This window comes from Euprymna scolopes, chromosome 12 (genome assembly GCF_053919585.1).
Source record: "Euprymna scolopes isolate OS-2025 chromosome 12, ASM5391958v1, whole genome shotgun sequence".
Taxonomy (NCBI): Eukaryota; Metazoa; Mollusca; class Cephalopoda; order Sepiida; family Sepiolidae; genus Euprymna; species Euprymna scolopes.
Genome location: NC_136493.1, coordinates 79192762 through 79210291, shown reverse-complemented (window position 1 = coordinate 79210291; position 17530 = coordinate 79192762). Strand labels below are relative to the sequence as shown.

At 33.0% G+C, this 17530-nt stretch overlaps 2 protein-coding genes across 3 annotated transcripts in view; one reads left to right on the top strand and one right to left on the bottom strand.

The window, feature by feature from the left end:
- Positions 1-2376, top strand: part of LOC145291358 (uncharacterized) — a 38002-nt gene extending 35626 nt beyond the window's left edge. Inside the window, exons 10-11 of the mRNA XM_080137131.1 lie at positions 402-477; positions 2148-2376. Of these exons, the coding sequence (XP_079993257.1) occupies positions 402-477; positions 2148-2299 (228 nt within the window). The 3' untranslated portion in view covers positions 2300-2376. The remainder of the gene's footprint in view (positions 1-401; positions 478-2147) is intronic.
- Positions 2377-14755: 12379 nt separating this feature from the next.
- LOC145291357 (ATP-binding cassette sub-family C member 10-like) overlaps positions 14756-17530 on the bottom strand; it is a 120705-nt gene continuing 117930 nt past the window's right edge. For both annotated transcript variants that reach the window (XM_080137129.1, XM_080137130.1), the window contains exons 17-18: positions 16986-17232; positions 14756-15866 (exon numbers count right to left, since the gene is read on the bottom strand). In XM_080137129.1, the coding sequence (XP_079993255.1) occupies positions 15621-15866; positions 16986-17232 (493 nt within the window). In that variant the 3' untranslated portion in view covers positions 14756-15620. The remainder of the gene's footprint in view (positions 15867-16985; positions 17233-17530) is intronic.

The following is a 17530-nucleotide window of genomic DNA, read 5'->3' as shown; positions in this document are numbered from 1 at the left end:
TACAAACCATTCACACCATGACTTAGTGACTTTGCTGAAATTTCTCTGTTCAGAATTTTGAATCTGCTGCTGGTGTTATATACTGAATTATTTCCCTTAGAGTTGTACTCTTTTTATTTTTTTATACACATCAAACAAACATCCTATGTGCATTATTATTATGGTTGCTAAACACATACAATTGTTTCTATGAGTGTTTATATAACAGCATGAAAAACTGCTCATTTGTGTCCGATGAAAATTGCGATAATTTGGCCATGCCATGAGGTTATTAAGAATAGCAAAGTATAATGCCAGGAATGGTAAAAAGAATGGAACGATTTTGATGGGAAGATTATCGGTTGAACACAAAACAATTTCGAAAACTTGTTTAAAATTGCTTTAATTTTTTTTTTTCACAGACATATCACAAGGTTGAGTTTGATGACGCTGAAATGTTAAAGCATATCAAAGAATTATTGGAGAAAATTGGACAAGGTAAATATGAACATGAAGTTTTAGATGTATCCAAACACCTCAAAAGAGGCTCTGTCTGTCAGTTGTACTCAAGTTTGAAATCGCATTTCCACCATTAAACGCATCAATTGAATAGAACGAGTTTGTTGCTTGTTAAACTTGTGTGAATGCTTTCACTTTTAAAAAACTTTATTTAAATATGTCGGTTATTTTATTTATTTTATTTTATTTTATTTTTTTTTTACTGAAAAATCGTTTTTGAACAAATACAGAAGTAAATAATTTTTGACAGATGCACAAAAAGCAAAAAACACATTCTAGATCCAGAAATTCTAAATCAAAAACCTTCCTCTCTTTTGTCTCTTTCTCAGATCAGAGATGTTTGTGTTCCCAGAGTCTAGAAAATACCTTTTGACAATTTTGTCTAGCGCACTGTTCAGACTTCAATGACACCCTCCCCCCAAATGTTTTTGCTAATACACGTAAAAAAAATTTTTTGTAATAGTTTTTTTTTCAAATTTCATCAGTACATTTTCATTTTATCTTCAACCACAAACAAATGTTAATATTTTTATGTGTAAAAAAATATTGTAAATATTTCTTGAAAGCTTCATAAACTATGAATAAATGCATGCATTTTAAAAATTATTTCTTTTCACAATTGGTTCGGAGCAGTAAATGCATCCAGTAATGTCCAATGTACCAACAGTGATTTGACTTAAAAAAATAAGGAAAATAAGCAGTGTGCCAAAATTCTTGTGATTTGAAAATATTTGCAGATATTGACACGACGGAATTCAACATTTTAGTGTGTACTGAATAGATTTGACTAATACTTTGTGTTCATGGAGCAACAGTTCTCTGATTCAGCTGTTAATCGAAAAGTTGGTGGTTCACAAAGGGTTTTTTTTGTTTTTTTTTAATAAATACTGTAAAAACTACATCATGATATGTAAAGTTGAACTCGACAGATCAATGTGGTTATGTAAGCACTCTCAGATATTGAAATAACCTTGCATTTAATCATGCATAGCAATGTATAATTTACTGTAAATATTGTTTCTACATTAGATAATTTACTGTAAATATTGTGTTTCTACATTAAATAAGCCTAAAAACGTCCAGTTTGTCATAAAACTAGTGGACTTTAAAATCATTTGTAAAAATATTCAATGCAATATGAAATCCATCACTTTAAAATTAAATTATCAAACTGATTTGCATTTCTAGAGGGAAAAAAAACCCTGATATCGATTTATACATTAAATAAGCCAAAAAACATCCAGCTTGTCATAAAACTACGAATAAATGTATGTACTTTAAAAATAATTTCTTTTCACAATGGGTTCAGAGTAGTAATGTCCTATATACCAATGTTGATTCAACGCATGATTTTTCTTGAAATCTTTCATGTATATTTTTAGTCAAGTGAAAAATTACAGGCTAGTCTATGTAACGTTCTGAATTGTAAAGGGAAATGTTTGTCTATTTTAAACAATTTTTCTGACTGTTTTTGATAAAAAGATTATTAGCAACTTCCTCCTCATCATCATCATCATATGTCTAATGTACAAGTGATTGAATAGATCTTTAATAAAATATTTCGAATGTTTCAGATTTTGATGAAAATTTTCACAAAATGCGATAATAGTTGCGAAGAAATTCTAATAAAATTCTTCTTTCATTTTCAGGTGAGCCTGAAAACGAAGCTGACATTGACGACCTCGAAAAGGAAATCAATTTCAACAGCGATGATGAGACTGAGCAGGAAAAAACAAAAAGCATGGAGGAAGAAAAACCAACAAATAAAAAAGATGAAGAATCAATGGAAGAGGATGAGTGAAACGGTGTTATTGAAATTATTTCATTTTGGTGAATAATGTTTTTGTAAATAAAGTTGTCTTTGTCAGTCATCACAAATTTGAGTTGTTTTTTGTCTTCATTTACTTTTTTTCAGGTGTATCATTAGTTCGCTATTAAGAGACCATGTCCGTCTATCATTACCATTTAAAAAAAAATTTCATTACTAAATATAAAGATTTAAATGGATGCATCTTCAAAATAGCCGTCACTTTCATTCTGTTTTTACAGTAAAAAGAAAGCTGCATGCGCATTATAATCAGATACCTAAAAAAATCCATTTTAAGTAAAAATACTTTCACATAATTATGTGTCACAATGAAATTAGTAAAAACTATGAATAATGATTAGGTAAAAAATGACAAGAAAAAATTTATTGAATAGTGCAGTTTTAGCAATTTAGTCTATTTTGTATGACAAACTGATTTATCTCCCTTGTTTCACTTTCGTTATTTCAAATGTGGAAATGGCAGATCTTTTTAATAATTTTTGGAATTTTTACTAATTTTGACATGTCACATAAGCATGTACTAATGTTTTTACTTAAAATCAATTTTTTTAATTTATTTTTTCTTAATACCCAATTATATTGAACAAGCACCAAAACAATATTTTTTAAAGTATCCAGTTATAATGAACAAGCACAAAAACATTTTTTTAAATATCTTATTGTTTTGGTGCTTGTTCATTATATTTTTTTTTTATATCAAACTATAAAAAACAACCACCAAAACCTGTCCATTCATCAACTACTTCATAAGATAGGTAAGAAAATTAAGGAGGAACTTTTGCATTTACCGACCCACAATTTCCACTAAGTTTATTTGAGTGTGCCCGGCAGATGCTGGGATTAATCATAAAGTCGATCACAATTTTATGCAAGGAATGCGTAGGCTGATCTCAATGGTAGAAACAAATAACTAATGAGAAAGCAATATGAAAATGCTCTGTCGGGCTTCACCCAATAAGAAAGTAAGCAGACATTTTTTTTTTTTTAAATTTAAAGAAAATTAAATTAAAATAAATTATTCAGAGAGCAAAAAATGAAACAGAAGACAATGTTACTAACTTATAATTGGAAAGAAAGGAAATATTTCCTGACCTGTTACAGATTCCTCATTCAACCACCAAAATGTAATGTATTGCTGAAAAAAAAAAAACTGCAGAAGTACTAACTAATTTTAATTTTTTTCTCTCCCTTTGCGAACGAACCTTTCTCCCTAATAAAACCTTTAAAATTGCCAACAAGTTTTCTTGTGCTTTCCTACATGAATTAATTACCTAATGAACCAGCACACTAAACAATGCAGATAAACAGCCATACACATGGAAATGTGAGGACCAAAGAATGAAGACCAAACCACACGTATGTTAAAGTTTTTATTTAATTGAATTGTTTTGATTACTCATTAGTACAAGTATGCGTTTGTTGAAAACGCGTGCTTCCCTTTGTTAAATGTATAGCGATCATTAATATTGAATATTTTATTTGTTGAAATATTACTTAAAAGAATTGTTGCTTTCTTTTGTCATCACTGAATGTTTTTGATTTATAATGAAGGTATGACTAGCAAAATTTGGAGTCTTATTTATAACTACACGTCAGGACAATCAACCAATGAGAAGCTTCCAACCTCATTATAAAAATATTCATTTTTGGATTCAAGTCAGTTCGCTATCAGTCTCCGTCTTCACACAACTGAACCACTGCTGATCTGAACTATATTGATTCGCCGATCTAATACCGCCATCTTTGTTCTAGAGAATAACTCAACACTCAAGATCGTAACTGCATTGATTCTTTGCTGATTTGATTTACTACTGCCACCTTTGTTCAACATAATGGCTCAACACTTAGCAGGTTATGCACCTAGCCATCAACTTTGCTTTGATGGATTGGAATCTAAATTCAAATTGTGGCAGGTGAAATTTCTGGGATATTTAAGTATACGAAAACTACAGTTATTCAATCTCTACCAGAGAATCCTAACGACCCCAAATTTATCAAAAAGAATGCAACTATTTTTGCAGAACTGATTCAATGCTTAGATGACAGAAATCAATTTTATTATAAGAGATGCCTTGGATGATGAACGTAATTTTATCTCTATATACAGAACTAACGTCTCTAAAACATAGTAATAGTCTCATCTTGATTATGTTATAAGGGCAGAAATCACAGCCAATGCATTAAAACTCTTGGGTGAAATAATAAGCGATAGCCTGTTAATCTCAATGACATTTGGGGAACTTACGGCCGATTTGAAACCATTTACAACTTTTATAATACAAAGACAAATCCATAACTTTTAGTGAATTTAAAGTGGCATTGCGTAGTTACAAAGAAACAAATCGGATGCTTGTGGACAATAATAACTCTAGCAATATCATGAAGTTCAAAAATGCTTCTCAAAACCGACACAACCAAATTACTCATCTCATTGCAATGTTTTTCCCAAAAGTAATTTTCCTAAGAATAAAATCTGCTATTATAGTGGGCGACTCAATCATAAAAGTTTTTAATGTCGATATAAAAGCTCTAAAAGCGTACTCCATTAAAAACGTTGAGAACTTTGAGGAAGAACATACATTTCTATTTACATGTAACTTTGACATTACAAGATTTTTACCATTTGTCGTAGACTGTGGTGCTACAACGCACCTTATCACCAAGGAATCTGATTTTATTAATTTTGATTCAAACTTTAATCCACAGAGGCATTTTGTCGAACTGATATAGTCTTGAAAAGAGGTGATACTAAAATATCACTAAAAAATAATAAAGACGAAATTTGTAACTGTATTCTAAAAAATGCTCTTTTCATACCTACATTAAAGCAAGGCATATTTTCCATGCAGGCTGCCATTAAACAAGGCGTGAATATAAAGTTTGGCCATAAGTCAAAATTGATAAACTCAAATAGAACTGTAGTTGACATTAAAAAAAATGGCCAACTGTATTATTTACAAAAATTATGGCTCCTGCAAAAACAGCCTATCACGACTTGGAAAGCTGGCTTAAAATTTTCAGACACTGCAATACAGCTGATAGTAAAAAGTTACCAAATGTAGTTGAAGGCATGAAAATACCTTCAGATGATCTCCCAAATTGTGATGTTTGTAAGGGAAACATGGTGAAATGTATAAGCAAAACCCCAGACAAAAAGGCAGGTAAAATGTTTGCATTCGGACAATGGAACTGAATTTACTAGTAAAAACTGAACTTCTATTAATTAACCATCGTATTAAACACGAGAAATCAGCCTTTATTCCTCATTTCAAAATAGCACCACAGAAGGAGCATGGTGGACCCTTTTCGAAATGGCAAGATGTCTACTTACTGAATCGAAATTAGCCCAAAGTTTATTATGAATGTATGCTTTAATGGCAGTGGCATAGATCGTTCAATAAAAGATTAGGCAAAACCCTGTATAAAGCGTTTTGTGGTGTAAAACCCAAATTGAACTGAATGCATATATTTGATTCAATTGCTATGCATTCATAGAAAAATACCTATAAACTGCACCATAATAAACAAAGTCTCTGACAGCATAGACACAGCACTCTCCCTTGACACTAGCGCACAAGTACATGTATTTGGTGACTTTAATGTCCATCACAAAAACTGGCTTGGATTCTCTACTTACACAGATGCAGTGGGCAGCACAACTCATAGCTTCTCTATATCTCACTCCCTATCACAAATTGTTACTTTTACAACCCGTTTCCCTGACCAGGAAGAACAACACGCATCACTTTTAGATCTGTTTTTGACCACAGTTCCTGATGATTCTATAACGAATGCTGACAGCCCATTTGGGAACGCTGACCATGCAGTGATAATGGTTGAAATCGCCCTAAACTCTAGACCCAAAACTGAAGAGCCAGTGCTCAAAACAACGAGATATTATAAAAAGGCTGACTGGGAAGTCATTAGAGATCTTAGAGATGCCCCATGGGGAAATATTTTTTCTCTTCCTGTTGAACAGTGTGCAAACGAAACCACTGAATGGTTCAAAACTGCAATCGAAGCGCATGTTCCCATGCGGAAATTTTATAGCAAGCCCCACTCTCCCTAATGGTTTACTTCGACTTGCGCAACTGCCATTGCTCAAAGGCAGCATGCATATCGCAGATTTAACCGACATAAGTCCAGTTCAAACAGACTGAAGTACATAGAAGCTAGAAGTAACGTTAAGAAAGAAATAGCGACAGCTAAGAGAGAATTTACGGAAACCACTAAAAACATCAAAGCACAAAAATTAGGAACTCGTGACTTCTGGAAAATCTACAACAGTGTAGTAAATAATGGGCAATCAACAATTCCCCCACTAACCAACAATTACGAGGTTGTTTGCTCAGCAACTGAAAAGGCTAACATGCTTGCCAGTCAGTGTGCCTCAAACTCTACACTGGACCCTTCCAACCACTCCCTACCTGAATTTCCTATGCGGACAGACGCCACGCTAGACGATCTGAAAATCACCCCTGCTCAGGTGCATGCTATCATAAAAAACCTTGATGCTTCAAAGGCATGTGGACCCGATCTCATCCCAGCTGTGCTATTAAAAAAGTGCTCAGCCGAAGTAGCTCCAGTTCTCTCCGAACTCTACAACAAATGCCTTAATGAAGCTTTCTTTCCGGGCTGTTGGAAAACTGCTTCTGTGGTACCAGTATTCAAGAATTCTGGCGAAAGAACTGACCCAGTAAATTATCACTCCATTAGCCTCCTCCCACTTTTTGCCAAAATATTGGAGACCTTAATTAACAATGCTCTAGTCCATCACCTTACAGATGCTAAACTTCTGACTGACCAACAATATGGATTTAGACAAGTCCGTTCCACAGCAGATATCCTAATTGTAATCTCTGAACGTATATACCATTCACTGGACAAAGCGGAGAAGAGCAGAGCGGTAGCTCTAGATATATCTAAGGGTATGGCATGAGGGTCTCCTCAGGAAAATTAGATCATACGGTATCACTGGTAGAATACTTAACATAATTAAATCCTTCTTAGATAAGAGAAAAATCCAGGTTGTCCTCGATGGTCGTACATCTAAACAATATGATATAAATGCGGGAGTACATCAGGGGTCTATCCTTGGACCTCTACTGTTCCTGATATTCATAAATGACCTCCCCGACAAAATTGCCTCTGAGATGGGTATATATGCTGATGACACCACACTCTATAACAGGCACGACAGGAAAACAAATGAACACATATCTAAAGAAATGGCAGAAACACTAGAGGATGACCTCCAATCTGTAGTGGAATGGGGACAAAAATGGATGGTCACGTTCAATGCTGCCAAGACTAAACTAGTTTCATTCAATAATTACAAGAAACCTTCTCTACTACCTATAGCAATGGCCAACAACTCTTTATCTGAGAGTACGCCTTTCAAGCTCCTTGGCCTAATGTTCACAGGAAACAGGAGTTGGAACAATTACATCGAGGGCATTGCTAGGGCCGCCGTGAGGAAGGTGGGCTCTCTCTACCATGCTAGAAAACTAACACCCGAAAGTATCCTATACCTCTACAAGGCCACCATTCGCCCATGTATGGAGTATTGCTGTCATATTTGGGCTGGTGCATCGGCTACTAGTCTCTCGCTCCTTGACAAGGTTCAAAAGAGAGTCGCAAATCTGATAGGCCCTAAACTGGCATTTAAGCTTCAGTCTCTGTCCCATCAACGAAACGTTGTATCCTTCTGCCTGTTCTACAAGTATTTTAATGGTGAATGCTCTAACGAACTGCAAGCACTTGTGCCCCCACGACGTGAACACCCTCGACAGACCCGACAGGCTGCAAAATCCCACTCCCACACTGTAGAGATCGCTAGATGTAAAAGATCTTCTACTCCAGTAGTTTCTTCCCCAGAACCGCTAGTCTTTGGAATTCCATTCCAGGTCCCTGCTTCCAACTGTACGGACGTGCAGAAGTTCAAGTGCAACGTGAACAGACATCTTGCTGCCCAAATCCCTACATAGTGCCACAGTAGTTGTTGCCCCTGATAGTAGCCCCCTACACCAAAGTGGCAATGTGCCTTGTTGGGGTGAAAATGTATAAAAAAAAAAAAAACTAAATATTAAAAGGGAAAAAGTATTTTCATAGGTTACAATAAAAGCAGCCTGGCATATTTATTTTCCTGGCTAAAATGGCATAAAAAAATTAGATGTGTAAAATTCAATGACACATTTAATTTTAAAAATGAAGAACCAATGGATGAAAAACGTGAAGAAATATTACCTCGTGTTTTTGTCGATCAGAATGACCATTTTTTTTTTCTTGTCCTAACCAAATTAATAAACTAAAAATATCTAACAGAATGTTTGGAGTTTTTGTTTTACAAAAAAATGATTTTTTTTCTCTTCTTTCTTCAGAAAACCCTTCCTTTAAAAAAATCGCATTGTATGTATAAAAGATATGTAGGTATATACATTTAAACAAGTGAATTAAATGTCATGGCTTCCTCTTATAAGTACACGTTCTGTATATGTCTATGCATTTAAACAAACTAAAAGTGTCATGGCTTCCTCTGAACGTACACGTTCTGAATATGTTTGTATAAAGTATTGTGCGTGTATGTATTTGTATATATTAAAATAAAAAAATTGGATTAAAAAATGGCTTCTTTTTACACACTAATATATTTATATATTTTTTTTGTCTGACCAATGAAAATAAAGATAAATTCCAAAAATAAATAAAACAAACGTATTTTATTTATTTTTTAAAATTTTATTTTTACACTATTAAATCAAATTGAGTCCGAAAGGACTTTTTCAATATAGTATTGCTCATTATATCATATAGTGCTTGCAACAAATATTTTTTCTTTTGGTTGCTCTTCCACAGCTCTATTCTGGATCGACAGTGCACAACTGACCATTCCCTTTATGAGTTCGCTCAATAATTCCTTCTATTTACTTATAGATACTCTTCTATCCCACTAGACAATTCATATCGGTTCATCTTTTTAATATTCCCTCTCCCCTAAATAATTAACTCATTTAACTTCGACATAAGTGTCTTTCATATTGGTTCATGAACTTTATTGAATATCTTACTCTGATTCAAATTATTAGCTCACATTTGAATGTTCAATAAATTTAGCAAAAACAAAAAAAAAAAAAGTTGCCATGTAGGGAGAGTAGCAGAAATTTACTCAGAAGACTCAGTTGCATCTGTCCAATTCTGCCTTGAATTGTTGATACATTCATTAGATCCTCTCAAAGTCTCTTTCAAGGTCCATATTGATTGAGAGAGCAGTGTTCTCCTCTGGTTCAATACAAAACCACTGTGAAAATTTTTGGTGATACCACATAAGATGCAATTAAAACGTCCCATTCATTTCTGAATTTTTTTTTCATTCAATGATTTTTTACTTATTAAAACTTGTTGCTTTGCATGTTTTCTATCACGTTTCTTCCTATTTCGCATTTTCTCTGTCATGTTCCTTCCAGATTCATATTTTTTTTGCATTCTTTCTGCCACATTCCTTTCCATTTTGTATTTTCACAAATTTAATTCCTTTTAATATCCATCTCATCTTTACACTCTCAAAAAAAAACAAGCAAGAAAAAATAATTACGTTTTTTAATTTTTTTGATGAGGATTGATTATTCATATTATTTGAATTCTTTGAACTACTGTTTTCATCTGCAAGGACCGTGACATGGTTACGGTTGTCAACTGCAGAAATGGCATTGCCAGATTCAAACCTAGCAGGTGCATAAGTTTTGATTACACATTAAGTTAGGTTAGGTATTAACCCCTCCACCTTAGATATGAATTAAAACAAGTGACTTGTGTTCAACTAATCACAAACATTTTAATCGTTAACAAAAGACATTTTGTGTCGGCATAGAATGCCCCAATTGAAAACATTCATAAAACGTTTTTCTTTTCATTAAATTTGATTTTATTGAAAAACAAAATAAAATTGAAATACAAATAAAAATTTCAGGAAAAAAAACGAAAATAAATTAAAAAAAAAAAAATGGAAATAAAATTTTATAATTAAAAATTGAAAAAATATAAATCTGAAACCTAAGGAATGTAGCGTTTTTCTGTTTATTTTTTTTAAATTTTACTTCTGTTTAATTTTTGCAATCCTTGTTGAATAGAATCTGGCAGGAATAATGATGTGCAACTTCTGTCAGCCATTTTAGTTAAGAACACAATGGCTGACATTGAAGAGAACTTCCCAAAACAATTTTTTATTTAATTTTATTCACCCTAAGTTGAGAAAAATGTTAATTTTCTGAAACTTAGTTCAGAGTTAAAAAAACAAAAAAAAAAAAGAAAAAACATCAGAGCACTGTGAAAAATAATTTGCAATTACAAACTATCCATGAATGAAAACATTGGCTATGTCACCTGTGTGTGTAGAATTTCAATGCAAAAAACACAATTTTCAAAATTGTTAAATTATCACTACAATAAGTTTCAGATTTCATCTACAACAAATATCTTTTTTCTTTAATCTGAGATAACTGCTTAATTTTCTTTCTTTCAATTAAAAGCTTTCACTGCAAGAAAAAAATGGTTGGATCATTCTATTGCTCCAGAAAGTGCTCGACTCATGATGTAATCCTCTACCTGTATAAGAGTCAGATACACATCTTGAGTACTGCTGCCACATCTGGGGAAGTATCACTCACAGAGCACAATTTTCTTACCTTGACAGACTACAAAATCAACTTTGTAATCTAATGGATGATATCGTGTTCTCTGCAGTTCATTTTTCACAGAAGAGCTGTTGCTAGTCTTTCTCTACTTAATCTTTATGTAAGGTGTTCACTAATCTGGTTCCTCACTGTAAAATATTCACAGCTACAACTTGTCTCTCCACAATTGCAAAGACTGTTCCTTTTTTCCTACTTGTGCCTAGCATCAGGCGGAATTATTTCCATGAACAAAGTTTCTTTCCAAGAACTTCCCATCTGTGGAGCACTTTACCACAGGACTGCTTCCCTGCTAACTACAACATGGTCGTCTTCAAATCCAATATCAACAAATCCGAATTCTCTATACATTCCAATCATCTCATAATATTCTTCATCATTCAACTGACAATTTACCCATCTTATTAATTCTTATCCTTGAGTTGCTTTTGCCTTTGATAAGTTGTGACTCTTTAGTCAAAAGAAAAACATTCAAATTTTTGTCTTTCATAGTTTTAATTTCTCAATTTGAAAAAATTAGTTTGATCACATTTCATAGTCAAAAGACAGAATGGACAACTTTAGTGGTTGATGTTTTTCGTCTTTTTAGCAAATGCTAAAATGACAAGTTTGTCAATTTTATGCAATTATGAGAATGAAACATGTATAGTGAAGATGTCCTTTTTGACTATTTTTGTTCAAACCATTACTTTATCTTTTGGACATCTTTATTTACTTTAGTTCTTTATAGACGTGTGTGCACACAAGCATATAATAGGTACATGTTTTAGTTAATTCGGTTTAGACAAACTTAGTCTCGATTCCAAAACAAGGCATTATATAAAAGCAATAAAGCCTGCACTATCTCTAAAATGGTATACTCGACATAAAAGTACTTTTCTTGATTGCAATACGTTAACAGAACGAAACACTGATGACCAAATATCAAAAAGATTAAGCTATGTGCATGTAGATATAAAAATGCTAGGTCAACTCATGACAATAAAATTCAAACTAAGAAACATATTTTTCTGCTTGGAATGTTGCAAGTTTGTGAAACACAAATGTCAACTGGAAATGTCATCAAAAAGTTTGGATTCTTGTCCAGAATTCCGTCTATTAAAAAACAAAAATGATGAAATACAGTATATAGTCATTCTTTTGCACTAATCATGAAATCCATTCTTACGAATGCCTCAAGGGAAATTTTCAGTGATGCACTGCCTTCATTTTTGATTTTGGGTTTTGCATCAAATTGGCTCAGACAGTGACCCTGACCTGACTTTGGATGCGCCAAAAGCCAAATCATGAATTAGGTGTGCCAACCTTGCAAAATAATTTGTGTTCTGGTAATTTTTGTTTTTTCAACACGGCAGTAGACATCATGCTGACACGTCATTAAAAATGAGTCAAAGTAAATGTTGTGACGAAATACGAAAGACTAAAAGTTAATTTTTAGTTTATCCTTTGTCTCGTTTGTTGCTAATGAAATTTTAAGCTGAAAATTTATAAATATTTCAGAAATAGAATTTTCTGAGGTTTCATTTAACTTTTTTGTTTTTAATCCAGAATCTAAAAACAATCTTCAAAATGTTTTCAATCTTGTCAAAAAGAACATAAGTTAAAAGTATGATGTATGAGGTCATTTTCTACTAAAAGTTACACAGGTGTAATCAAAGCCAGGTCAATCCAGTGAAACAACAATTCCCAATTAAAACGCCTTTGGTGTGTGGCTACAGTGACAATACTATTCCAAGAGGGATTTCAAGTGGTCACAAATGGTTATATAATAACAACCAACAAGGATATCGATGATTTGGGCTCGAGAAGAATCAGCCGATCGAATTCCTGTGTGTGCATATCCCTCTTAACAATCCCCCATCCATAACCATCACCGAGAAAAAAGATATATTGTTATATTTTTATATATCAGTTTGTTGTCATTCTTTTAAACACAACAGAAATACAACAAAGGATACAGGGAGCAGAATTTAAAAAAATCTGGCGCTTAATTTATAAGAAGCAAAAGTATTTAATGATCTAAAAAAAGTTTTAGAGAAGATACAGCAGGTGTCATTTAATTGAACATTTATTAGAAATAGAAATTTGTAGCACCGTATTATTCATATTAATTATCTAATGTCTACCATAGTTCCTGCCATAAAATGAATTTTTTTTTTTTTTTGAAGAAAAAAAAAGAAAACCCTTAAAAATATGACTGCATATGACTCTCTGGCGATAAATTAGAATTAAACTTTTTTTAATAAAATCAAATTGCAGAAAAATCTTTATGATGTATGCATTCATCACAGAACAAATATTCCAAAAATCACATAAAATAATTAAACACATGTTTTTATAAAAAAAATCAAGTTTTGTTAACGATTTTAATAATAAATTATTTCTATTACAAGGCTTATTTTGATCTTGATTGTTCAAATTGAGTTGTCTCACCCTTATTTATAAAACATGCTGGATCAAAACCATAAATTTGATTTTCTTTAAAAAAAACCTACTTGATCAATTTAGGTGATTTTTGGAATATGACATCTTTGTTTTGTGACAGGTACATCAAAGTTTCATTAAACATTTTTTTTTCTGTATTTAAGTTGAATTCTAAATAAGCACCAAATCTCTCCATTTTATGGCATAAAATTTTTTATATGTTTTTGAGAATGGCATAACTCAAAGATTTCCACTAAAATTGTAAGTAGGCATCCTTTTTTTTTTGAAAATGTCTCTTACTCATCTCAGCATTTTATGGAAATATTTTTGGTATTAACTTTGTCCCACATCACACAGCTGACAAGCATGAAACTTGAGAGAAAAAAATGAACAGAGATTCAGAAATGAGAACGAAGTTGAAAGATCAAAAGTTATTAAAAAAATTGCAAGAATGTGGAGTAGAGAGAAAGGGAGGATATTGAGTGAAAGAGTGAGAGTTGGTGTAAAAGATTTGAGAAAGAGGCGAGATTGAAAGAAAAGGAGGTGAGGGAGAGAGAAGGGATAGTATTAGCAATGTGAGGTTGAAATATCATCAGAAAAATAGTAATAAATTTGAGAGTGAATGAGTAAAAATATGAAAAATAATTTAAGATCGAAATAAGAATAAGATGAGAAATTATTCATAAAAGATCAAGCTTATTAAGAGAGAGGAAGAAGGGGAAGGTAGGATGCAAAGAGAAACACGGGAAGGGAAAGGTACAATGCAAAGAGAAAAGGAGAGGAAGGAAGAAGAGAGAGAAAGAAGGAAAAGGTAAGAGAAAAATGAAGAGGAGAGATGAAAGGAGGACAGAGAAAGATAAAAGGATAGGCTGAAAGAGGAGAGAGAGGCAGGAAGAGAGATAGAGAAGAGAGATAGAGAAGAGGGAATAGGAGGGGAAGGAAGAGGAGATGGAAAGTATGAGAGGAAGCGAAAAAGGGAGGGGATGGTAGGAGGGGAAGTAAGAGAGAAAGTGAAAAAGAGGATAGTAGGAGGGGAAGCGAAAAAAGAGGAAGGAAGAGGAGAAACAAAGGGAGAAGAGAAGAGGAGAAAGTAGGAGATGAAATGAGAAAGTAGAAGATAGGAGAGGAAGGATGAGAAAACTGGGAGAAGATATGAGAGGAAGAAAGAGAGAGGGAAGGTAGGAGGAAAGAGATAGAGAGGAAATAAGAGGATGAAAATAGGAGGGAGAAAAGAGAGGAATCGAAGAGAGTAAAAGAGATATTGTGCTATAAAATCTGTAGAGAAATCAAGATGTCAAAAAAACAGGAAGAGCAAAAATCTTTTCACATCAGCATTTATGAAATAAAAAAAAAAGATAAACATTAGGCTCTTCAAGTTTATCACAATTCCTTTTTGTTTTAAAAATCACAGATACAAGCAAATCGTTGCTGGGTCAGGGAGGGGGAGTGTAAGTCCTTCCGACAACTGGTCAATGGACGAACCAATGTCTCCAAACCAAAGTAAGAGGACAAGAGGGAGGGAAGCCAAACAAAATTTCCGCGTAGGAAATCATCACAGCTCTTGTATAGTTCTTATTTTTTGGCTTTTTGTTTTGTTTTTCAAAAATATTTCTTGTTTAATTTCTCGCGTTCTCACAGCAGAGCCGAATTATTGTATCAGGCCCCTTAGCTGGGAACCCTTCCATTGCTGCAGAATTAACTTAAAATTTCAACTTAAAAATAAAATGAGCAACAGCTTATGTTTGCTTATAATTTTGCTAAAAACCTATACAATAACTTGTTAAAAAGACTTATAAAAAAGGCCTATTAAAAAGCTAATTACAAAAAACCTTATTAATAAAACCCTTATAAATAAAAACTTTATCATTAAAACCAATTAAAACTTACTGAAAATAAATTATGCAGCTTAATTATAAGCTTGCTATGTAAAATTTCTTAAAGGGTATTTTTATTGATAATCAAAAGACAGCTGTTCCGGTTTACGTCTTTAAATTGCACTGAGATATGTCAAGCCATGTAAATGCAGCTAAAATATATAACAAATAAAAAATATTTATAACGGATGCAGGCAAGTAGGGGGTGATTTAAAAGGTTCCCATAATGTCATTAGCCGAGGGGTCCAAAAAGTCATAATGCAGTACTGTCTCACTCAGTGTTTGTCGGGTTAAAAAAAATTGAAAGTACTACCGGTCTGAATAGACAAGTTTGTAGAAGAGGGAATCCGGGTCGTTCAGGAGTGTGTTTGGGGGTGCAAATTCAGCAATGCGGCCATTGTCCATGACAAGGATACTATCACTGTCCATTATTGTGTTTATTCTGTGTGCAATTGTCATCACAGTGCTGTTTGCAAACTCTAACCGGATCGTTTGCTGAATGAACTGATCTGTTTGATGGTCGATACTTGCAGTTGCTTCATCGATGCATAAAATCTGGAAAATTAGTGGAAAATCGAATGAATTTGTGGCAGATTAGACATGGAGATATGATTCAAATGAATACTAAAAGTGTTTTAATTGTTTACACTTCTGATTCGTTTTAATACACTCTCTTCGTCATTTCCTAAAACTAACAAGATTTTAACATAAAAGTGTTAACTCTAGGAATTTTCAGCCAATAAAAATATTTTCAAACATTAAAAAGTAAAACTCATATGTTAGAGTAATAAGCTAGTGTGAACTTAGAAATTCCTATATAAGACATGGCCAAGAAAATCAGTTTTGGAAAGCCAGCTAAATGAAAGGAACTCAAGAACGTCTACTTAATATCACAATGCAAAAGAACTCAATGACTTGCGTATCCAGCCTTTATCAACTCACACACTGTTGAGAAAGAGTCGAGATTGAGAGAAAAGGAAATGAAAGAGATTGAGAGGGAGAGAGAAGGAGATAGTATTAGCAATGTGAGGTTGAAATATCATTGAAAAAAATTATCAATATATCGAATTGTAACTAATATTCACTTCTTTACTCAAACATGTTGTACTATGAACATTTATTAAACTTATTCTTATTTCTTGTATAAAAATGTTTGGTTATAAACTTTCGTATTTCTCAATTTTTCATTCATAAAATTTATGTTTTAGGTAGTCATCGTTATGTGGTGGCCGTTCTATTAATTCAATGTTTCATTTTATTTTCATTTTTTTATGCATATCCATACATATCTTTCAATTTCTTCTTTCAACATAACTTTTGCACTCCAATTCATATTGAATGTCGGTGTGGTTTTTGGCTGTACACAAAGACATTCCAAGATGGTGTCTACCATAACCACGGATCACATCACAAATTAAAGAAAATGATCTGACAATGCAAATAATGTTGAAATGAATAGTAGACTATCCTCCTAAGCATTATTTCCTTCTTTGGAGAGGATAGATAGCATATATCACAATCAATCATTCAGTAGCATTCAATATTTGATAGCAAAATTATGCGATCTGGGAGGGGGTGGAACATATTGTTGGGAGTCTTTTAAAAAAAGATTCTATTTTATTGAAATAAATCAAAGTGAAATAAAAAAAAAAGTTTTTTTTTTTTTTAACTCACCTTGGCTTTTGTAAGTAAAGCTCTTGCTAAGCACATCAGTTGTCGTTGGCCAACAGAAAAATTTTTCCCTTGCTCCAAAACTTGAGCATCTAAGCCTCCGAGTTTCTCGATAACACTTCGTAAATGACAACGTTCCAACGCCAACCAAAGTTCATGATCGTCATCACACATACCACATGGGTCCAGATTTTCACGGATTGAACCACTAAACAAGAATGGATCTTGAGGGATTATAGCTAACCGTGACCTGAAATAAAAATAAGCACATTATAAAATTGTATCTTATTTCAAACTTTACTACAGTTTTACAGCATTACCAATCATCAAAAATGTATCTGACTGGTTTCTAATGTTTGACATTATTTGAAAGCCAAACCCAAATAATTAACGGATTTATACATGTGGCATCACATGTTGCATGTGGTTTTTTGTTATGCCCGAACACAAGAGATGTTTTTTCAGAAATTATGCAACATTTTAGCATTTATTAATTTATTTATTGCGGACTATTATCCTCATCTTTCTTAGCTGCTGTTTCACGATGT